This window comes from Acinonyx jubatus, chromosome A2, assembly GCF_027475565.1.
Source record: "Acinonyx jubatus isolate Ajub_Pintada_27869175 chromosome A2, VMU_Ajub_asm_v1.0, whole genome shotgun sequence".
Lineage (NCBI taxonomy): Eukaryota > Metazoa > Chordata > Mammalia > Carnivora > Felidae > Acinonyx > Acinonyx jubatus.
The window spans coordinates 151,120,845-151,144,459 of record NC_069383.1 but is presented as its reverse complement, the minus strand read 5'-3'; the positions used below and the strand labels follow the sequence as shown (position 1 = coordinate 151,144,459).

The window sequence follows — 23,615 nt, the reverse complement described above, 5'->3', positions numbered from 1 at the left end:
GGGTTCGAGCCCCGTGTCGGGCTCTGTGCTGACAACTCAGAGCCTGGAGCCTGCTTCGGATTCTGTGTCTCCCTCTCTCTTTGCCCCTCCCCTGCTCATGCTCTGTCTCTCTCTGTCTCAAAAATAAATAAAAACATTAAAAAAAAATTAGTGCCTAGTTGAATTCTCAAGGAGTAATAGTAAATCCTTGAGAGCCAGAAACAGAAAAGGAATTAAAATTCATGCAGGGGGCACCTGGCGGGCTCGGCTGATGGAGGATGCAACTCTTGGCCTTGGGGCGGTGAGTTCAAGCCCCACGCTGGGTGAAGAGATTACTTAAAAATAAAATCTGAATAATAAAATTCTGTGTAAGGTAGAGAGTAGAAACTGAGAACGCCCTGAAGGTGGAGAAGGGTTGGAATATTGAAGCTGGTACTAAAGAGGCTTGGGTCTCAACTCACTCACCTATAGGAATGTCTGGGGGCTGCTAGAACAAATTACCACAAAAGGGGGGGGGGGCTGAAAACAAATTGATTCATAATTTCTGGAGGCTAGAAGTCCCGAAATCAAGGTGTGGCAAGGCCATTCTCTCTGAGGGAGCATCTGTTCCATGCCTTTCTCTTAGCTCGCGGTATTGACAGCAGCCCCTGACATTCCTTGGCTGGTAGATGCATCACTCCAATCTGCCTCCCTTATCACATGGTGTTCTCCCTGTGACTCTGTCTCTTATAAGGACACCAGTGAAATTAGGGCTCATGCTAATGACTTCTTAATTTGTCTACATCGTCAATGGATTCCATTTCCAGCAAAGGTCACATTCACAGGTGTGGAGGATTAAGACTTAAACGTATCTTTTTGGGGTGGGGAGGGGGACACAATTCAGCCTATAAATAGCAGTTATCAGGATTATCTTTGCCTTAATTTGAGCCACAAAACAAACCCCCCTGTGAGAGAGGGGGGCAAGGAAGGACTTCATGAAAAACTTTCTGAATGGAAAAAAAATACTACTGAACAGTTCAGTGTGAAATCATACTAAATAAAAAAGGCTCATACAGATTACATAAACTATTTTTAACATGTGCTATATATAAAACTATGCATAGAAAGTACTTTAATAATATTTAAACATTTAAGTGCATAGGAAATTAGAAGTAATGTTAATCCTGGTTATCTGACTGGAGTGAATATGGATGATTTACTCTATATTCAAAATCCATCTGCGCCTTTTGATTTGTCAGAAAACCCTAACCCGAGCTCGCCTTCTTCCTGAGTCGTTGAGATCTCTAGCGCCCTCTGCTGAGGAGTCTTTCCACTTTGCGCCTCAAATCTGGAAGGTGCAGGTCAATCTCCTGGGGCTCCTGTTGAAATGCAGATTCTGATTCAATGGCAGTTGGGCGGGGCCTGGATTGGGCATTTTTAACAAATTCCCAGGGAAAGCCGAAGCTGGGCAACACTCTGGCAAGGATTGAAACTGCCGGGTCATGGATAGTTAATTCTATAACGGCAACCACACAATACCGCCGGGGCTTCAGACGCCAGGCCCGGACAGCTCCCGGGTTAACCTAAACTCAACGCCAGAGGCTGGCTGCCCTCCACCCCACCCAGGCTCCCTAGTCTCCGCCCCGCCCCGGTCCCCGACCCCGCCCCTGCCCTGCCCCTCTGGGACCCTCCCCGCGCCCTAGTTGGCTGCCCTGATCACGTGAGCGTCGCGTCACGTGAGGCCACCGCCCAATGGCGGCGCGCGCTCGGTCCTGCCGGTGGCTGGTGCCCCAGGAGCCGGGAGAGGTGGCAGCGGGCACCATGGCCGAGAGGCAACATACCCCAGGCGGCGCCGTGTGCCCAGCCTCCTACCCCGACGCCCCCGCGGAGTTCCCCCCGCACCTCCAGGCCGGCGCGATGCGGCGCCGCTTCTGGGGCGTGTTCAACTGCCTGTGCGCCGGCGCGTTTGGGGCGCTGGCCGCCGCCTCCGCCAAGCTGGCCTTCGGCAGCGAGGTCGAGCCCGGGGCGCCGCTGCGGCAGGCGGGCGGGTGGGTCCGGGCGGATGGGGGGCGCTGGGGGGGCGGGGTCTGTTCGCCGGGTCAGCTGCCGAGCGCTGCAGTCAGCTGGGGCGGGGGGAGCATCCTTCTATTCTAAATCACCTCAAATCCACGTCCCGTGTAGGCGGTAAGAGACCGGAGCCTCTTCCCTACCAGGGACCTAAACTCTGCCCTCCGACTGGGTTAGTTCGCTTTCCTGCATCCACTCTCTACCTCTCATTTTAAGCCCCTTATGCCTGGACGTTTCTCTCCTCGTAACTCAAGGTGAGAAGCCTGTTGCCCATCTTTACTCCGTAATTAACGGGTGTTTTGACCAGTATATACCCTGCTGCCCGGAAAATTGGGAGTTTGGGACACCTAGACATGAGAGGACAGAGAAACATTTTGGACATTCCCATCCCTGATGCCGAGAACTCCTAAACTGCCTCCCCACGCCTACTGAAGTGTATCTCTGCCCCTCCCATCCCAAGTCACAGGCTTTCCTCTGCTGCTGGAGGGGTTTCATCGCATCTGCAACCTAGGGTTAGGTCCTTACCTGGACAGCCTACAGACTGATTCTTGGGGGGGGGGGGGGGGATCAGGGGGCCGGTAAGCCTGTTTAGGGCCAATCCAGTGGGAACCACTATGCTTGAAGTTAGTGTTCTGTTGCAAAGTGATGCAAAGTTAGATGAGTGACTCTGAACCATGAGGTTTTCTAGTCTTTTTAGTTGTGCACCAGGCCTTAGTGACTATATAAGCAGACTGCCACTGGCACAAAGAGTGCTTTTGTGAAAATTATACAAAGACACCCTTTCCTTAAGACACTCTTTTTTCAGCAGCTGGAAAACTGTTGTAAGAAATAAGAGCCTGATATTTGGATGGCCACCCCCAGAGGAAGCAGCTCTGTTTGCAGGAAGGTTTCTAACTCAAAATCAAGCAAGGGTGTCTTGCATATTCTTTGTGTAGGAGGCTTAATTTAAGATCCTCTCCTCCAGGTTCTCGCCTTTAAAAAAAAAAAAAAAAAAAAGGGAAAGGAAAAGAAAAAAAGGCCGTGGATTCTCCCAGTGATGTCTGGGATCAGTAGTCAAGTCGGTGGTGGCTTCCCTTCCCACAGCAGGGCTGTGTCCTGATTAAGAGCATGGAGCCACACTGCCTGAATTTGAATCCTGGTGACTACCACCAGCCTTTGGCTCTTTAGGCAGGTTATGTAATGCCTTAGGTTCTTTATCTGTAAAGTAAAGGTAAGGACTAAATGAGAATGCACTTGAAATGCTTGGCACAGGGCCTGGCACAGAGTGAAAAAAAAGCTCGAGGATGCCCAGCGGGACTGGCCTGAGTGTCCTGTAGCCTGCATGGGCTAATTCATGCTTTACCTGATCCCAGGAAGTGAGGACTCTGCCCCTGGTTTACTCATACGACATACTGACCGATAACTGCTTGGCTGTCTCGCACTGATCTTTTAGCACCAACAAGTGACTGGTGTTCCAGAGAAATTACTGGTTATGGCTTAGCAGTTTACTCTTCCCAAGGACACATGGCCGGCAAGATGGCTGAAGAAGTCTCCTCGGGGTTTATTTCAGCTATAAAACGGGTGTGCTGAGCACAGCGTTAAGTGAAGTCTTATGCAGGAAAGCTCAGGAACGGCCCACCCAGGCCCTGGTGGCATCTCAGTAGGGGCCCAGCTGCCCATCAGTGCCCTGGGTATGCTGGGAGGAAGGCTGCGGGTCTGCCTTGGCCGAGCGCGGCTGCAGTGACACTCTCTCCCGCAGGTGAACATGGTCTTCTGCATCTTAGGCATTATCGTGATGGCCACCACCAATTCTCTCATGTGGACGTTCTTTAGCCGGGGCCTCAGTTTCTCCATGTCTTCGGCCATTGCATCTGTCACGGTGACTTTTTCAAACATCCTCAGCTCGGTGAGTAGCCTGAGGGTACAGTCAGTACCCCTGTCCCAAACCTGGGTTCTGGGAGGGTCCTGGGTGAGTTGGGGAACCCACCCTCCCAGATAGGAGGAAAGACAAGAGCTGAAGCAGAGATTGGGCTGTGGCTTGAGCCCTGGTGGCTGCTCCTCTGATCTCGAACTTGGTAGAATCCTCAAGTGTTAGCTGGGAGTGAAGGCCAAGTGTAAAAAAAAAAAAAAAAAAAAGCCCACCTGCCTGCTGCCCCTTCAGGCTGCAGCCCTCATGCTGATGTCTCTGTAACCTCTGTGCAAGCTGTCTCCTAGGGGTCTGTAAACTTGAGCGTGAGACGTGGAGGGTGGACACTCTTTCCTCCGACAGCCTGATGTCAACCAGGTGGGGCTGAGCCCAGTCAGTCCTGCCGTCGAGGGAGGGAGGACGTGGCAGGCCTGTTTGGATCAGCAAACACCAGGCACCGGCTGTGTGCTGGGCCTTCGCTGCTGGCCTCTGCGAATCTTTCTTGCGCACTTTGCTCGGGGCCAATGCTGCAAGGAAGGTACACTTCCCCCCACCTCTCCGGGCGAGCCAGAAATGGATAGTGCCTTGTGGAAAGTGACAGCTGGGTTTCAGGCTCCAGACCTCCAGCTCCAGACCTTTCCTCCTGCCCCAGGAGGGAAGTCAGGCACGGGGGGAGTGAGGTTGTGCCTGCCCGCCATGGTCAAGTCCTGCGGGCACGTGTCTACTTGGCCTCACAGCGGTCTCTGTCCCACAGGCCTTCCTGGGCTTTGTGTTGTATGGAGAGTGCCAGGAGGTCTTGTGGTGGGGAGGTGTGTTCCTCATCCTGTGCGGACTCAGCCTGATCCACAGGAAGCTGCCACCAAGCGGGAAGGCCCCTCCACACAAGCAACAGTGACCTCAGTTGACTGGACGGACCGGCTGGAGAGACAACGTGGCGGCCCGAGGAACGGGCTGGCGTGTGGGGGGACCACTTCCCAGGGTGATCTGGGCGTGCAGCCATCTGAGCGTCAGCCAGAGGAAGGCGCCCCCAAGGGAAGCAGGCCTCTGACCTAGCAGCCTGGAGTGTGGCCAGCCGGAGCTTCTGGATCAGGAAGGACATCCACAGTTGTGTTCTGCCCGGAGCCCTGATGACACCCGCACAGTGCTTTTGATTCTCACGCTCCTGGGCCCACCCAGTGCCCCTTGGCAGACGCTGGAGACCCCGGGGTTGGTCTGCTTGGTGTAGGGACTTGAGACCACGCTGTAATCGTAGTCCTGTCGCGTCGCATTGGAATCCGTTGCTGGTGGAGCTTTCTGATGGCTTCACGCCGATGTATCAGGACATCTGTGTGGCCCTTCTGCAGTACGGCAAGGGAAGGGAAACTGGATTAATAAACACTTGTTTTTGTCAGTCAAAGGGAGCAGGTGTGAAATCTTTATTCTTTCCTGCCTTCCCCCCCCCCCCTTTCCTAATTTTTTGGAGTGCGAGGGAGCAGCCTAGGTGAGCTGCAGTTCTTGGAATGGAGTTAAGAGCTGCCCCCGCCTCCCGCCCCCCGGGCCTGGGGCCCATGCGCTCTACTGTCTGTGAGCTGGAGCACACGGTTCCTTCCTGATGTCACCCAGGCTGGTGCCCTTCACGTTCAGGAGGGTCTGTCCATTTTCTTGGTACACAAGGAGGAAAACTTGACCTTCCTCTGGGGACCTAGTTTTATTTTACTTGTTGGGAAAGGAAACTGGCCCAGATGCTGCTCCCACACCCTCATTTCCCCTTTAGGCCCCGTCTGTCCTTTGGTTTTCTTTCCCAGATCCCTGTGACTTGTTTGTTTCTTACACAGTGTGTAATTCCTAGTTCAGCGCGGCCTGTGTGCTGCCTCACCTTCTCTTGTGCATAGCTTCACGTGCGATGCTCACCTCCAGTTCTCTGGGGGGCTCCCCTGGTGTCCTAGCGCCCCCTTCAGCTCTCCTGTGGCTGACCACCTCCACGTCTTCTTCAGACATTCCCTGCAGTGGAGAGGGACTTGGTGGTGGGCGGGGGACGAGGCTGTCCCCTCCTTCCTGCCCGCATAGCACCCTCACTGCCCTCCTCTATTGCTCATTGCACAGGTGACAGATGTGCTTCCTAACACTGTTTTGTGGCTCCTACTGAGTGGGATCTGGCATTAGCCCACCTCTCCAGTTCTCTCTCGGTGCCTCCTTAGTACCCCTGCACCTACCCTGTTTGAGTTGCCCCAAATATTTGCATCTCAACAGTTCTCGAGTCCACCGTGTCCAGCCCCGCTTCCATGCTTGGTGTTTTGCAGGAATAGGAAAGCCCATCCTAAAATTCGTATCAACCCTCAAGAGACCCCCGACTCCAAACAGTCTTGAGAAAGGACAGCAGGATTGGAGGACTTACACATCCCTAATTCCACAACTTACAGCAAAGCTGCATAATGAAAACGGGATAGTGACTGGCATACAGACAGGAACCAAGGATACAGAATAGAGAACCCAGAAATAAGCCATTTGAGAAGACTTGACATTGAATGTCAAGACCGTTCAATGGGAAAAGGCAGCCTCTTCCACAACCGGTGCTGGGAAAACTGGATCTCTGTGTGCAAAAGAGTGAACTTGTGGACCCTTCCTTGTCACCAGGCGAAGGACTTGAACAGGCATTTCTCCAAAGGAGATCTACAAATGGCCAAGAGGCCCGTGAAAGACGCTCAGCATCATGAGTCACTAGGGAACTGCAAATCTAAACCACAGTGAGATGCCACCTCGTGCCCATTAGGATGGCTACCACAAAACCAAAAATGAAACAAGCAAAACAGAAAATGACAAGCATTGGTGAGAGTGGAGAAATTGGAGCCCTTGTGCGTTGTTGGTGGGAATGTAATATGGTAACAGCCACCATATTGGCAGTTCCCCAAAAAGCTGAACAATTGTGTGAGTCCAGGTCTAGAGAGATACCCCAAAGCACTGAAAGCAGAGACTCAAACAGCTACTTGTATACCAATGTTCATAGCAACACTAACAGTAATCAGAAGGTGGAAACAATTCAAATGTCCCAGCAGCAGAAGGATGGGCAAACAAAATACGGTGTATACATACAACAGGTTATTCAGCCTTAAAAACGAACAAAGATCGGGGCGCCTGGGTGGCTCCGTCAGTTAAGCGTCCAACTTCTGCTCAGGTCACGATCTCGCGGTTTGTGGGTTCAAGCCCTACCTCGGGCTCTGTGCTGACAGCTCAGAGCCTGGAGCCTGCTTCCGATTCTGTGTCTCCCCCCCCTCTCTCTGCCCCTCCCCTGCTCATGCTCTGTCTCCCTCAAAAATAAATAAAAACACTAAAAAGAAAAAAAAAAAAAAGGAATGAAGATTTAACACAGGGGCTACAGCGAAGATGAACCTCGGAAACATTTTGCTAAGTTAAATAAGCCAGACGCAAAATGACAAATATTGTATGATCCCACTTATGTGAGGCATCTAGAACAGGCAAATTCATAGAGGCAGGAAGTACAGGGGGCTGCTCAAGGACTGGGAGGAGGGAGGGTGGGGAGTTAGTGTTTGATGAGGACAGAGCTTCTGTTCAAAAAAGTTATGGAGACGGATGGTAGTGATTGTTGCACAACATTGTGGATGTACCTAATGCCACTGAATTGTAACTTAAAACTGGCAAATGTTACGTTAATGTGTATCTGTCCGCAATTGAAAAAACAGGGCAAAACAGAGAAAAGAGGGAATGGTAAGAGGAGGAATTAGAGACAGCTAGTGGTGAAGGCTCTTTCAACAAGTTTTTCTACAAAGGGGCAGTAGATGGCAGGGAAGATGGGGACAAGAGAGGGAGGGTTGTTTGGTTTTATTTTTGGTTGTGAGAGGAGAAATAGCATATTTAGGTAGGCTAATGGCAGTGATCTATCAGTGAGAAGACTGAAGGTGCAGGGAAGGAGCTGTTTAAAAAAATTTTTTTTAGTATTTATTGTGGAGAGAGACAGAGACAGAGCTGGAGTCGGGGAGGGGCAGAGCGAGAGGGAGACACAGAATCCGAAGCAGGCTCTGGGCTCCAAGCTGTCAGCACAGAGCTCGATGTGGGGTTTGAACCCACACACAGTGAGATCATGACCTGAGCCAAAGTCAGATGCGCATCCGACTGAGCCACCCAGGCACCCCAGGAAGGGGAGCTGTTTAAAGAACAGTGAGCCGGGGCGCCTGGGTGGCGCAGTCGGTTGAGCGTCCGACTTCAGCCAGGTCACGATCTCGCGGTCCGTGAGTTCGAGCCCCGCGTCGGGCTCTGGGCTGATGGCTCAGAGCCTGGAGCCTGTTTCCGATTCTGTGTCTCCCTCTCTCTCTGCCCCTCCCCCGTTCATGCTCTGTCTCTCTCTGTCCCAAATAAATAGATAAACGTTGGAAAAAAAAAAAAAAAAGAACAGTGAGCCTAGGGGCACCTGGGTGGCTCATTTGGTTAAGCATCCAGCTCTTGATTTTAGCTGGGGTCATGATCTCATGGTTCATGAGTTTGAGCCCCACATTGGGCTCTGCACTAACCATGGAGCCTGCTTGGGATTCTCCCTGTCTCTCTCTCTCTCTCTCTCTGCCCTTCCCCCACTCACACTGTCTCTCCCTCCCTCTTTCTCTCTCTCTCTCTCTCAAAATAAATAAAAGAAACCTAAAATTAAAAAAAAAAAGAAAGAGCACTGAGCCCAAGCTGGAGCTGGTGAGCTGGGGTCCGATGCACAAGTGAGGGTTGGCTTAGCAAGGAATGCGGACATCTCACTGCAGAGGTCAGGAATGGCCGTCCGCGGGCAGAGAGCCAGGTAGGTGGCTGGACGTGGTTGGAAGGGGCTCGTAGAAGTTCTTTTCTCAAAGTTCCCCAAACTTTAAGTCATTAAGAAAAAGACAGGACACCTCAAGAGAAAACTGGGCAAGGCATATGAATTGATAATTCATAGAAGACGAAGATTGAACAGCTCATAAACAGACACAACGCGTCAATCTCACTGGTAATAGGGAAATGCAAATAAGACCACAGTGAGGAGAAAAGAGAAAGGCATGCCAGAGGCTGAAAATACTTGCAAAACATCTATCCTGTGAAGGACTGGTCTCCAGTGTTGGGGTGTGGGTGGGAGGGGGTTTGTGCTGTGTGAGGCTCCCTTTCCACAGGGCTTGGTCCAGTAACCTCACCACCCACCTTGCAGTGGTCTGGCGTGCAATGCCTCTCTGGGCTCACAGGAGCAGCACTGCATTTGTTTTTCCAACACCTCTCGAAGGTCACATCATTCCAGGGACCTGGGCAGTGGTGGTAGGCATGGTTAAATGTTGCTACAAGAGATCGTGCCATTCACGACATTGAGACACCTGGTTACTATTTAGAGAAAAATAAAGCAGGGTTCCTACCTCATGCCTTATTCTGCCATAAATTCCAGAAGGGTCAAAGATGAAACTGTAAAGGAGAGGAAAATGAAGGCGTGTGTGAAAAGTAATCTTGGCGCGAAGATGTTTCCAAGGAAACAGGAAACCTAGAAACAAAGGGAAAGATAAACTGACTCCATAAAAGTTAAAAAAAAAAAAATGGATGTGTAGCAAAACTCAGAGTCAGAAGGTAATGAATATTCTGAAGTCTAAAAAGAGCTCCTGTGGATCTATAGGAACGTGACCCACACTCCAAAAGATAAGGGCACAGTATTAGGTAGCCGAGAGTATTCTATGAGAAGATACTCAGTCTTGTGATGGGGGGAGGGGGGGCGGGTGGTGGTAATGGAATAAAATTGAAACAACATTGAGATTGCTTATCTATCTATCTATCTATCTATCTATCCATCCATCCATCTATCTATCAGACTGGCCACAATGAAAAGTTTGGGAGTGGCCAGGGTTTGGTTGGTTGGTTGGTTTTTAAAGGCATCTTCCCATCTTTTTATGGGAGCCACTGGCACAGTCTCTGGAAGGCTCTTTCAGCATGTACTGAAATTCCAGGTGTATGTATCCTGTGACCCAGCAGTTGACTTTGGAAGATTTATGTCACAGATGTTGTCACCCGCAAGTGCAAAGACGTGTGCGAGGAAGTGACATATGAGGTCTGGAACAACTTCAAGGCCCACCCAGAGGCAGTAGTGGCCGCTGAAGAGAATGACATCTACTTGGATGGTTAAGAAATCAACTCCAAGGTATGTTTTAGCGGGGGAAGGAAAAGAGAGCTCGTACAGGATGGGATGTTGAGAAAGCTCCCGCTTATGTCAGTAAATGTCTATGGCAGAGGAAACTGGAAAGATACTTTATTTATTTATTAAAAAAAATTTTTTTTTTAACGTTTATTTATTTTTTTGAGACAGAGAGAGACAGAGCATGAACAGGGGAGGGTCAGAGAGAGGGAGACACAGAACCTGAAACAGGCTCCAGGCTCTGAGCTGTCAGCAGAGAGACCGACGCAGGGCTCGAACTCACAGACTGTGAGATCACGACCTGAGCTGAGGTCGGACGCTTAGCTGACTGAGCCACCCAGGCACCCCTGGAAAGATACTTTATACTGGTGGCCTCTGGAGAGAGGGTCTGAGGGTCTGGGGTGGGAGAGACTTAGTTTTTACAGTGGGTATTGATCACTTTCCATCCTGTCTGGAATCTCTTTGATTCCTAAATAAGAAGATTCAAGGGGCGCCTGGGTGGCTCAGTCAGTTAAGTGACCGACTTCGGCTCAGGTCATGATCTCAGGGCTCGTGAGTTCAAGCCCTTGCGTTGGGCTCGCTGCTCCCAGCACAGAGCCTGCTTCAAATCCTCTGTCCCCCTTTCTCTCTGCCCCTCCCCTGCTTGCACTCTCTCAAATATAAATAAAACATTAAAAAAATCATTCTAAAACACCCCAGGATCTCCGATAGCTGGCAGAGTTGGCAGTGGCCCCTGCCTCTTCCCAGTGGGACAAACAGGTGAGGCCGCTTGCCCCAGATCGCCCACGGCAAGTGAGCCCTTCCCTCTGAGGCAGAGCCCGGCAAGAGCTAAGCAGGCAGCAGCAAAGCAGATGGGGACACGTGACACGACACTTGTGGCAGAGGCCCCGGCAAAGTGTTTCACAAGAGGGAGGCCCGGTTCCCTCAGGGGGATCAGGGAGTACACGGAGAGCAGGGGGCACAGGAGAGTCATCCACGTTGAGCAGAAAATTAAACCTGGGAATTCGGGGCAGAGGAGGCCTTGAGGCCTCCCCGGAAGGGGAGGCAGATGGGGAGGCAGCTGGGAGGGGGAAAGGCTGCAGATCTTGGGGCCCCAGGAACCAGAAGGCAGGTGAGGAGCCTTGGGGGTGGGCATTGGGCCGGTGCCTCACTGATGCTGCCTTGCACCGTTCACCAATTGTTCGGCAGGTTTTAGGTTTTTTACCCCAGCTGGCATCTGAACCACACAATAGTGTTGTTCCGGTCGTGACAGTGCTATTCCTGGTCAACCCGTCAAAACTGTCAAGAAATACACATTTGCTGATGTCTATTCTGAGTGCAGGTTAAGTAGGCTCTGTGCCCAGCACAGAGCCCAACTCGGGGCTTGAACTCAGGACTCAGGATCAAGACCTGAGCTGAGATCAAGAGCTGGATGCTTAACCGACTGAGCCACCCAGGTGCCCCTTGAAGGCAGGTTTTCAGGTCTGACCTGAGCTTAGAACCCAGACTCTCCCAGTGGCCCCGCCTCTCCCAGCCTCAGCTTCCCCAGCTGCCAATGGTGTTTACACAGAAGGTCCCCTCCTGCCTTCTGGCTGGGCTTCAGTTTGGGTGAGCAAATTATTCCAGTTCCCCCCGGACATTCCTGGTTTTAGGACTAAGCGTGCTGTGTCCCAGGAAACCCTCAGTCCTGGGCAGACAAGAGGGCTGGTCACCAAAGTCCACTGGTTCACAAAACTCCGTTTGCCCAGAGCAGCGGTACTCAGGCAGCTTGGTTTCATGTCCCCCTTACACACTTACAAATTATCGAAGACCCCAGTCAGCTTGTGGTTATGACGTTTCTACCTGCAAATTTTTACCATTTCAGAAATGTAAATTGAGAAGTTAAATTATTTTTAATGTTTATTTACTTTTGAAAGAGATGGAGACAGAGTGCGAGTGGGGAAGGGGCAGAGAGAGAGGGAGACACAGAATCCGAAGCAGGCTCCAGGCTCTGGGCTGTCAGCACAGAGTCCGACGTGGGGCTCGAACTCACAAGCTGTGAGATCATGACCTGAGCCGAAGTTGGATGCTCAACCGACTGAGCCACCCAGGTGCTCCATAAACTGAGAAGTTTAAAAAATATTTATTTTCTTCTGAGAGAAGAATAATAAATCCTCCACCCATTATATAAATAACGTATTTTTATGAAAAACAGCTATATTTTTTTGGAAGCCTAAAATGTAGAGAAGAGAGTAGCATTGCTTTACATTTATGTAAATCTTGTTAATATCTGGCTTAGTAGAATTCAGCTGGATTTTCCCAATTGCTTTTGCATTCAGTTGTGTTTTTTAAAATGTTTATTTATTTTTGAGAGAGAGGGAGAAGAGAGTGGGTGAGGGGCAGAGAGAGAGGGAGACAGAGAATCCCAAGCAGGCTCCGCACCGTCAGCACAGAGCACAACTCAGGGCTCGAACTCACGAACTGTGGGGTCACGCACGCCCTGAGCTGAAACCAAGAGTCGGATGTTTAACCGACTGAGCCACCCAGGTGCCCCCTGCATTCAGTTCTTGAGATGCATTTTTTTTCTGGTTGAAATCTATGAAGAAAATCTGACCTCACTCAGATACGTAGATGAAAAAGGCAGGAATATTTCCACAGCCTTTTCACATAACGGGTGTTCTTCTTTGATACTGTCCCCATGCACCACCAGTGGTAGTTTCTTAAAGCCGATGGCAGTGTGGACTCTGAGCCACATCACTGTACCCTTGAGGGGATGACAACAAAGAGGCAGCTCTTGGGATTATTGTGCAAAGACTTGCAGGCCTCTAGACTCCGGGGAGCCCTGGCCACACTGAGAACACTCTCCAGGGGCCCGTGGGGACTCTAGCCACGTGGTTGTGCTTGCATGTGGGTGGCTGGCTGACAAGTGTCCATCGCTGGGTGAGTCTGAAGTGCTCCCTCTGCCAGGCGGCTGTGAGCGTGTGCTCTGTAAACGGTGGGGGCTCCCGTTCCCCACGGCCGGCCAGCTCATCCCAGTTAGAGGCTGCTGACCCGCCCTGACCGCCGGGTCTTTCCGTGTCCACGGAAAGACGTGCCTGTTCCTTCCCCTCCTGCGCTGGCACATTCTGGCGACTGGAGGCTCGGTCGTCTCATTTTGGGGGGTTGTTAGGAGGTTCGGCCGCATATAACAAGTTCCCGCTACAATGCTTGACACGGCCGGGGCCCGTTGGTGGCCTGTTCCCGGGTGGCGCTCACCAGCGTTGGGGTTTGGGAAGCAGCGGGCTGAGCCCACTCTGCTTGCTTCAGAGATGAGGAAACCAGCCCAGAGAGATGGGGCCGGTGGCCCAAGGCTGCCCAGCAAGGCGGTGGTTGAGTCCGTTCTACTGACTCCCGGCGCAGTGCTCCCTCGGGACGTCCGCCAAGCCCAGCCCTGCAGGCTGTGAGCCAAGCAGGAGCAACCAGAACGCCCAGGTGTCGCAAGAGTCACGTCCAAGTTTAGGTGACAGAAGATGAGGTCACGAGGTTGGGAATCTCTGAACCCCAGCTGACCTCCGAGGTCCTCTGCTGGGGGCCCGACGACTTTCCCCTGTCAGGTGCCCCGTTACTGCTACTGCTCCTTCACCGTGAGAAATGTGTGACCACGAGCGGGCCTGCTGGGTTGGCTGTGGAGCCACGGCCACCAGCTGGGGCTTCTGGTCGCGACTGTCTAACTAGGGCTCCCACTGCGGGTGGGGGAAACTGGATGCAGCAGTTAGGGCGTTAGTTTCCCGCTGCCCCGCAACAAATTACCCGCGAGGGCAGTGCTTTCAAACCATAACCCTGTGGCTTCTCATCAGGACTCCATCAAGGCTCCTCATGGCCTGCAGGCCTCTTGGGCGGGGGGGCGGGGAGCCGGCCCAGGCTGCCTGCACGCCGCTGCGGCAGGCCTCGGTCTCTCACCCCGTGGGCCTCTCCCCAGGACAGGTCCCCACTGGGCATTGGCCCATCAGAGCCGAGAGCGAGGCGCACCCAGGGTGGAAGCCAAAGGCTCCTTGTAACCTAACCTCAGAGGTGACATTCACCACTTTTCCTGCATTTTGTTTAGAAGCGAGGCACCGGGGCGTTCCACAGGCAGGAGGCTGCCCAGCACACCTGGAAGAGGGATTTGCTTTGTTTTGCAGGAACTAGAATCGTCCATTGGGATTTCTGAAAGCGTGAGTATCACTGGGGCTCAGCCTCACCTTCCACCTCCCTTTCCCTGAATTGCTCTGTCATCAGCATGGGGCCTGGAGGTACAGGGCAGGGACAGGTGGGATGGGCCACTAGGCGGGACAGGAGGGCACCTGCAGCCAGAGAAGAGAGGTGCCTGGGTCCTCAGTTAAGATGATGTGTGTGTCCCTCTTCAGCCGGACCCTCTGTCCGTCTCTCTCCCGTGTATTTGTGTCCCTTCTGACCACTCCCGGGCGTGGGGTGGCGCTCGCTCCCTCTGAATCAGGAGAGGTGGACCGTGTCGTCCAGCCGGGCTGCCTGACAGGACACTGGAGGCCCAGGCCGCACTGTCTTTTGAGGCTCCTTATAAATTAAAACCAAACGACCTCCAAAACAGGCTTCAGGACCTGTGGCACATTGTAAAAGCCCGAATTGAACAAACTGGTATCTTTATATATATACATAATTTTTTTTTAAGTTTATTTCTTTGAGAAACAGACGCAGCATGAGGGAGGGGCAGAGAGAGAGGATCCCAAGCAGGCCCTGAGCTGGCAGTGCACAGCCCGACTCAGGGCTCGAGCCCACGAAGCTGTGAGATCATGACCTGAGCTGAAACCAAGAGTCGGACACTAAACTGACTGAGCCACCCAGACGCCCCATAAACTGGTGTCTTTAATATTCAGGAGACAGAGGGAAGCGTGACTGTGGTTTTCACCAGGCCTGATGGAGTTTGCAAAGAACTTTCATGCTCTGGACAGAAAGGGGAGGAGTGTGGTCGAACCCAGGCCACGGGTTCAGAGATTTGTGACAAGTGTCATTTTAGCCCTGCACTTGCCTGTACAGCCTTTTTTAGAGATTACATCAAAAGTCTACATTAGGGCCCTCTGCTCATTTATTTTTGCATTTATATAGCACTTACTATGCGTCAAGCACTGTTGTAAGTGCTTTTCCAAGAGGAACTCAGGGCACCCGGGTGGCTTTCTCGATTGAGCATCCGACTTCGGCTCAGGTCATGATCTCACACTTCGTGGGTTCGAGCCCCACGTTGGGCTCTGTGCTGACATCTCAGAGCCTGGAGCCTGCTTCCGATTCTGCATTTCCCTCTCTCTCTCTGCCCCTCCCCCACTCATGCTCTGCCTCTCTCACTCTCAAAAATAAACGTAAAAGAATAATAATAAAAGAGGAACTCAAGTGGCTTTGCCCTTTCTCTGGTTTCCATAAAGTGGAAGAATGTCCAGCCGGGACGCATCAGGGTTTGGGAGAGATGCGGGCCACTCCCGGTTAATTTCCAAAATAGAAGATGCCCAAATGGGTATAAACATTTTAACGATCACCATTTCACGGAGGAGGAAACTGAGGCACAGAACGTGAGCATCTGTCCCAGGTCACACGGTGAGTGTGTGCACAGGCCCTCCTGGGCGCCCTGCCTGTCTGGACAGGCCATGCCCTCCATGTGTTCTGCGATGCTCTGGGGAGCCACACTGGGCGGGGGTGCCAGGCTGGGCTGGCAACCCCTTGTGCCACTGGGGTGGACGCTGATGCCCACCCCTCACGCGTGTGTCAGATGGACGTGCTCGCCAGGAATTGGTCCGGGAGCTACCAGAGGCGCCTGGCTGGTACCTGTGGGCGGGCGGTGCCCTAGGCTTTACCCGGTGTTCTCCGGGACCCTGAGCACAGGTCAGCAGGATACCAGGAGGGAGAGGGGAGAGGCCCCAGGAGTGGGGCTCCCAGCACCCCCAGTTGCTGCTCACCCCGCCTGGCATTTCTGTGCTGAGAGCGTGGGGTCCCCACCCCAGCACTCACTGAATCCACCTATGATCCAGCCCATGACGTGAGAAGAACCTCAGAGTGGACACCCACCGGAGCGAGATGAGAGAAACTGGAGATGCTGTCGGGTAGGGGCCCGCCCCCTCCCTCCCTTTCCTCCCTCTCCCAGGAATTTTCCAGCACAAACCCAGTCTCCAGACCCTCCCCGCCCCCAAGACTCGTGGAGGCCCCAACCGCTCTCAGACTGATCCAAGCTGTACACAGGTGTCCACTGCTCCTGAAATGCAGTATTTTTCACAAGCAGATCAGCTGGAGGTGCGCGTACAGGCAGCGTCCTGGACCGGCGCCCTTGCCCCCAGCGGTGGAGGCTGGGAATCTGCACTGAATGAAGGGACGTGCTCCCCTTTGCAGGAAGGCCTCACGTGGGAACGGCCACGGGTGGGGGCCCCAGGCCGGCTTGTGAATTTGCCGGATCTGCTGCTTCGGTTCCATCTTCTACGCTCCAGCCCCTCTCGGCCAAGCAAGTACCGTTTACTCCAGCACCCCTGGGTCCTCCCCATCCACTGCTCCCCGGGACTAACGCTGCCTTTGGGACCCTGGGGGCCTCCACCTCAGGGCGCAGAAAGATCAGGTCAGTCAAGGGGATTCCAACTTTGAGTAGCCTGGGAGAAGAGCATTTTAAACAAGGTGCCCCTTGGGGGCCCCTGGGTGGCTCAGTCGGTTAAGCGGCTGACTCTTGATTTTGGCTCAGGTCTTGATCTCAAGGTTCTCGAGTTTGAGCCCTGCATCGGGCTCTGTGCTGACAGCTCAGAGCCCTCTTGGGATCTTCTGTCCCCTTCTGCTCTTCCCCAACTCGTTCTCTCTCTCTCAACAAAATAAGCATTAAAAAACAAACAAGGTGCCCTTTCCTGACCTTGGGGTAAAGCAGATACCCCCCAAGGGGCACCCCACTTGAAGCCTCCCACCTTGCCCACCCGTGCCCCAGTGGGTCTGGAAGCATGGCCAGGAGGCCGTTCAGGAGCCCACCCTGAGGCGCCCAGGTCTGCAGACGGGCTCTTGCAGGGCGTGGGCCGGCCCAGCTTGGGAGCCTTGGGCAGGCGCAGGGGAGGGACACCCGTGGCCAGCAGGTCCCCCTTCCCTTGAGCAGGGGTCTGTTCTGGGGTGGGGGCAGGTTCGTCTTCCCTGGAGGAGGTACCTCCTCATGTGGACTGAAAGCCCTTCTTCGTTCACCGAAGGTGCTCCTTGGTGTTGTGCCCTCCAGAGACTTGCTCAGATGATCAATATGCTTTTAATTAAAACTCAGACTGCTTCAAGATGACTGTGTGGTCCCCTGGGTCATTTTCTTCTTTCTGCCAACAAGTTTCTTAAAGTATCTTGTGCTGGGCATCACGTGGGCCCTTGGGGAGCCATCTGATCCTCTGAATTTCCTGGGTCAAGGGCCTCTTGAGAGGTTGGGCTTTCTTTTTTTCTCTTTTTTAATACTTATTTATTTGAGAGAGAGAGCAAGCAGGGGAGGGGCAGAGAAAGAATCCCAAGCAGGCTCAGCACAGAGCATGACGCTGGCTCGAACCCACGAACTGTGAGATCATGACCTGAGCTGAGTCGGACACTCAATCGACTGAGCCCCTCAGTCTCCCTGGTCGGGCTTCTTTATTGAGCCTTATTCAGGACGCCCCGCCCCTCTCTCAGAGGCTGTAACCCTATCAGACACATTCTGGCAGAGTCATGTGTTGAATGAGGGTCTTTTAGTGTGTAATCTGCATGACATTCAGGGGCAGTGGCCTGGCTTCTAAAGTCAAAACCCCTCAACCTTCGGCACTCTTGCCCCAAATGCCCACCTCCGTGGCATACAGTAGTTGTTCGATAAATGCATGAAAGGTAACTTTTCCTGGGTGCCTGGGTGGCTCAGTTGGTTGAGCGTCCAACTTTGGCTCAGGTCATGATCTCATGGTTCGAGCCCCACATCAGGCTTTCTGCTGCCAGTACGGGACTCACTTCGGATCCTGTCTCTCTCTCTCTCTGCTCCTCCCCTGGTCTCTCTCTCAAAAATGAATAAACATTAAACAAATAATAAAAAAAAAAAAAAAAAGAAAGAAAGGTAAGTTTTCCTTCTGCTGGAAATGCCACCCAGGAGATGACCCAGAGAGATCTGAGTAGTAACTCTCCGTGCATCACTTGGTGCCTGTGTGTGACATTCACTTGTGTCCCACACTGGGAATGGAGAAAAGGGACCACCTTAGAGGTGCCCTCGAGCTACCCTAAGAGGGAGGACACTGCCCAGAGATCTTGACCGGGATCTTCTGCCGAAGACAGGAGACTCCAGCCACCAAGGTTGAGCAAAGAGCTTTTTATTCCAGAGCACGAGGTGGAAGCTTGCGCCCAGCCTCCCTCCCCGTGGTCCTCGTCATGTGTGGACAAGTTACGATCCCGTTAGTTTGAGGCAAGCACAGCGTTATGCTGTCGACAGCCGCCACGGAGGGCAGGCCGCCTGTCAGTGGTGTGGGGGGAGCTCAGGGTCGGACGTGTCTGCGCCCCCAGAACGGGCTCTGCCGTGGCCGAGGGCCAGCACGAGAGGAGCTCGTGTGTTGAGGAGGCCAGTCTGACCGCAGGTGACATGTCTCCCACAGCCAGAGACAGAACTGGCTTTGGGGTTGCCGGGTGCCTCTGCTTTCAGGCCAATGGCCCCGAGCAGGCGCTTCAACACCCCTCTGAGCACGGGCCTGCCAGCAGCAACCGGGGAACCCTCTTCCCTTATTCTAACTGCCCTCCAGGGGTGATGCCGCAGTGTGGAGTCTTTGGTATGCAGTCTGCCTGCCTTCCGGGCTAGGACAGCAAATGGCAGGCCTCTTGCGATCTTGGAACGGCTCTCCCAAAGTGGCAAGTGGCCGTGGCCTGCCCAGAGTGCGAGGTAACGGCCTTCGGAGCTGACCAGGGCTCCTGACGTCATCATTAATAAATATTAAAGCTGATGTGGACCAAGAGGATAGGGCTACAGCCTGGGTGTGGGAGGTCCGGGCCTTTCCGGTTGCTCTGTCACTGCGAGAGCCCTGCCATCACCCCCCTCACGGGACGTCTTCCAAGGGCTCTGAGCTGAGATTAAGACAGGTGGCTATGTGAACACCAGCCCCTCTGAGCAGTTAGCCTTGGGGCCTGGTGGGTCATTAACTGCAGTCAGGGGGTCTCTCTGTGACAAGAGTCACTGCCCTTCACAGTTGCTACCTGAGAACTAGGCCGCTGCCTGGCCCTCCTCTTTCCTACGGTTCCCACAAGCTTCCTTCCTAAGCGACCTGGGCTGTGCCTCCAAACTCTGACCTTCTTCCCCACTTAACTGGGGCTATAGGCCCTCTGGGGGCGGCGGGGGGGCTCCTGCTCTTCTGCCTGGAGCCCCGGACAGAGACCTGGCACGGGCAGGCTGTGCCTCGGTGCCTGAGCCCTCCTCCCATGCTGGTGCCCGCTGACCCTGGGACGACGGGCCAGAGAGAACCAAGGTTTACTTAGGGGAGGTGGGGTGGTGAATCCATTCTTAACACCAGACTGAGACCCGAACCCTTCGGTAGGACTTTGTGTGGAAGACGCCTCTTCGGCACCTGTTGGAATGGGGTCTCAGAGCCTCAGGACCCCTGCCATGGCCTTCAGTGATGGCCACGGACACTTCAGGCTTCACACGGAGTGGCCGGGGTCCAGGCTCATCCTGGCAAAGTGCGGTGTGTGTGTGTGCTCGTGAGTCTATCTGTGCGTCTGTCTGGTCTTCCCGGTCCATCCATCTGCAGGCCCTGGCCACCACCCACCCTTCAGAGAGACAAGTTGGACCCTATCTTAGGAGACCTGGCCTAAAACACAGGGGCCAGATTTCTGGTCAGTTCTGCACAACTGGGTTGTTAGACTCCCTCCAGAGGGAAAGTTAATTAAGCTCTCAGCGGGGGCGGTCAGAGAGTCCCCAGCAGCTCTGAATAGGTCCTCTCCCCCGTCCCTGTCTGTGAATGGACAGACCTGTAGCCACAAGGCAGGATGGCTCCAAGCCGCCCGGCTCCGTGACGATTCTAGCATCTTTGGGATGGAAAGGGAGCTGAGTTTTGGTGCCACTGTCCCGACACAGTTACGGTCAGAACCCACGTTTCCAACCCCGGGCACGTGTCGCACGTACGTGTGTGTGCGCAGCCCAGTGTGGGGCATGGGGCCCTCCTCAGACCCAGCCTTGGCCCGTGCCAGCTGCTGTGGCAGCCCTGCCCTTCTTCTGTGTAGACAGGTTCAGGGAAGCCTTTCTGGGAGCAGCTGGGCCTCTGCAAACTTTCGAGGCTGGTCTCTCCTGGTGTCAGTGTCTACCCCAGGCCCCGAGGCCAGCCCTGCCCTGTCCCGTCACAACATCATGGCCTTTGTTCTCAAAAGTCAGGAGCTGGGGCGCCAACCTTCCCAAGAGGAGACAGACATCCCAGGAAAATCCAAAGGCAAGTTCCTCCCTGCCCCTGGGCTGCCCAGTTTAGAGCGTCCTTTGCTGGCTGGGCCGTGCCGGTCACAAAGGACCCTCTGGAAGAACAGACAATCCCGCTCTGGGCAGACTCTTCTTAGCTGGACCCCGAGAGTCTCTCGTCCCCCCGTGACCCCCAGCCACCCCGCCCCCCGGCCTGGGGAGATAGGAGGGGGCACAGGGGCTGGCGATGACAGCGAGGGGTCCGCAGGGAGCGGTGGGGTGCAGGGGTGCAGGGTGGCGCATCACGACACGCCGTGGCCATGACACCTGCAGCCGGGGTCGCCAGCGGCTTCTCAGTGTCCGGCCCTCCCTCCACGGCAGCTTCACTCATCTATCACCTCCACAGAGTCCTCATCCTTCCTCTCCTCCGACTGCTCCTCTGTCGTCTCCGTGTTGCCCATGTCGGACAGCGAGGCCACCTGCCGCACCCAGTCCCTGTCACTGAGAGGCTCTGGGTCGCACGGTCGGGAGAAGGGGTTGAACCAGTTCGGGGAGAAGTCCCCACCAAAGGTCTCCTTTACCGACTTCCAGCTGGCCCTGCGCTCCCTGGGCTGGTGCTTTCGTTTGAGGCGCTCGATGCCCTGGAGGGACAACGGGACAAAGAGGGTCAGCGTGGTGCGGGCCTTGCGCCCTCAAGCTCACCCCCAGCCCGGGCACGGCAGAGCACGGAGGCCCAGGGCGTGGGCGAGGGGGCCGGCGGGACATGGACTGCCGGGGCCAGGTCAGGGCTGTGGGGCCCTAGGGGCCGATGGGATGCGGGCGGAGAGCAGTGGAGAGCGGCACAGCAAGCAGGGCCTTCCTGGGGAGCTGGCCCATGTCCCCCCCACCCCAGGCCTCTGTCCTTTCCTCCCACAGGTGCTGGGGGGCTGCCCAGCCTCCTTAAGTCAGTCCAGGCTGCCCAGGGGCCCAGGGCCAAGGAGTGACTGTCGCATCTGCCCTGAGAGCCCTAGAAAGACGACTCCTCCCTGGGGATTCTGGGCCGCGCCCCACCCCCCCAGCAGATGCAGCCGACTTAGCACGAAGAAGGGATGCAGGCGGAAAGGGCAGAGCACAGGTACACACAACGCTGGGGCTGAGGAAGCGGGAGTGTGCATAGCTAATGCCAACATGCGGCGGGCAGCCGGGGGCACGCGGGGCCGCCGTGGGGAGGCCCGGGCCGGCGTCGGGCCCCACTCATGCGCAGACACGCCCTGCCGCTGCTCCCAAGCTGCCCACTCACCTGCCTCTGGGCGTCGGTGGCGACTCAGCTGCCAGGCCACAGAAAGAGGGTGTCGGGTAAGGGGGAAAGCCCACAGGAGTTAAAGGCACAGCCAGGCCAGCTCTTCAGGCCACAGCACCCTCCACAAAGGCCTTTAGTCCCACCGTTAGCACTGGGGCCTCTGCCTTCTCCGTCCCTTCCGGAAACCCAGGGAATGTGCTGCGGGTTTGCCGGGCACGGGCCCTGCTCATTCACACGACTCATTCCACCTCGGAATGATCCCTGAGTACCTCGTTCTAGGTTTCCTCCTCCTTTCCACACAAGAGCCTCACATAACCGGAATGATCCCTTCTGTTATGTGGAAAGAGAAACTGAGGCACGCATAGACTGAGCTCTGTCCCATCCTGCGGGCCAGTTCTCCTCCAGCACTCTTTCTTCCCACCCCATCTCACAGATTGCAGTGTCTTGGCTTTTGAGAAAAACTGTAGTTTAAAGAATCTGCTCGTAAGCTGCTAATTACAAAGGGCGGACCAGTAACTTTACAGTGAGGGAATGTTTTGCGGGTATCACCTTACCCAAATCGAAGTTAACATCACTGAGATGTGTCAACATCATACGCCTCAGGACGAGACACACCCGGGACCTCGTCCCGGTCGCCCTGCCCTGCCCGAAATGCACAAGCTTGACCTAATTGCAAGAAAACATCAGACAAATGCAAACTGAAGGCTATTCTACCAAATATGTGACCTCCAACCTTCAAAAGGGTCGAAGTCTGATGGAAATGCTTTGGAACCAGAAAGAGTGGTGACTGTGTACAGAAGTAGGTCTGTGCCAAATGCCACTGAATTGCACACACGAAATTGGTTGATTTTATGTTATGTGAATTTCACCTCAATTGACAAAAAGGGGTCACAGGGCGCCTGGGTGGCTCAGTCGGCCAAGGGTCTGACTCTTGATTTCGGCTTACGGTTCATGAGATGGAGCTTTGTGCTGACCGCAGGGAGGCTGCTTGGGATTCTTTCCTCTCTCTCTCTCTCTCTCTCTCTCTCTGTGCCACCCCTCCAAATAAATAAACATTTTTTTAAAAGGGTTCAGGGCGCCTGGGTGGTTCAGTTGTCTGACTTTGGCTCAGGTCATGTCATGATCTCATGGTTCGTGAGTCTGAGCCCTGCATTGAGCTCTCTGCTGTCAGCACGAAGCCCGCTTTGGAGCCTCTGTCCCCCTCTCATGCATGCACGCTCGCTCTCAAAAATAAACATTAAAAATATTTTTTAATAAAAATAAAATTAAAATTAAAAAGGGGGGTCAAGTTCACAAAAGACAAAGCCTGAGGAATGTCACAGATTGGACTAGAGCATGACAAGGGATGAACTGTGGCCTCCTGGGACAGACAAGGGTCTCAGTGGGGCACCTGGAGAAATCTGAATAAAGCATATAGATCAGTTAATGATATCAATGCGTTTCCAGGTTCCTGCATTTGTATCATGGTTATATGAAATGTTTACATTTGGAAAAACTGGCGGAAGGGGTTCTGGGGAGCTCTTTGGGCTATGTTTTCCCCTTTTTTTGTAAGTCTGAAATTCTTTCACAATAAAAAGTTTAAAAAACCTGAGACGCACAGACGTGAGCAACAGTCTCGAGTACTGAGTTACAACGTGAAAAGCTGCAAACAGCCAACACGTCCAATAGCGATGGCTAAGTCAGCCATGGAAAATGGGGCTAATAAAGCTTCACGTCGCACTGGACAGTCCTGTCCACGTGGTTAACAAGGGAACAAAGAAGTTAGTTGCACAGGACATCATGGGACCTGTGGGGACGGGATGTGAGATGGTTTGTATTTCTTTCTGTGGACTCTCCACACGTTCCAAGTTTCACCGACGAGCAGGTGTTGCTTTTACAATCAGAGCAGAACAGCTATTTCAGGACACGGACCCTGCTGACAACCTTTGAGGGGGCCTCCCTTCGGTCACGAGCACCTGATGTGGTGCAGCTCACGGACTGGCCCCTCTCC

At 53.9% G+C, this 23,615-nt stretch overlaps 2 protein-coding genes across 7 annotated transcripts in view; one reads left to right on the top strand and one right to left on the bottom strand.

The window, feature by feature from the left end:
* Positions 1-1,699: 1,699 nt before the first annotated feature.
* On the top strand, positions 1,700-18,041 carry TMEM42 (transmembrane protein 42). Of its 4 annotated transcripts, none has more exons than XR_008297181.1 (4): positions 1,700-1,971; positions 3,764-3,910; positions 9,892-10,031; positions 14,068-18,041. XR_008297181.1 is itself a non-coding variant. In XM_027038504.2 (3 exons), exons 1-3 carry the CDS (start codon positions 1,711-1,713, stop codon positions 4,803-4,805), a joined length of 549 nt encoding a protein of 182 aa, XP_026894305.1. In that variant the 5' UTR covers positions 1,700-1,710; the 3' UTR covers positions 4,806-5,310. The 4 variants fall into 4 exon arrangements, 1 of the variants encoding a protein (XP_026894305.1); XR_008297180.1 differs by having other exon boundaries at positions 9,841-10,031; positions 14,144-18,041; XR_008297179.1 differs by having other exon boundaries at positions 9,841-10,031.
* A 231-nt stretch (positions 18,042-18,272) lies between these two features.
* ZDHHC3 (zinc finger DHHC-type palmitoyltransferase 3) overlaps positions 18,273-23,615 on the bottom strand; it is a 59,908-nt gene continuing 54,565 nt past the window's right edge. For all 3 annotated transcript variants that reach the window (XM_027038507.2, XM_027038508.2, XM_053219552.1), the window contains one exon: positions 18,273-20,987. In XM_027038507.2, the coding sequence (XP_026894308.1) occupies positions 20,730-20,987 (258 nt within the window). In that variant the 3' untranslated portion in view covers positions 18,273-20,729. The remainder of the gene's footprint in view (positions 20,988-23,615) is intronic.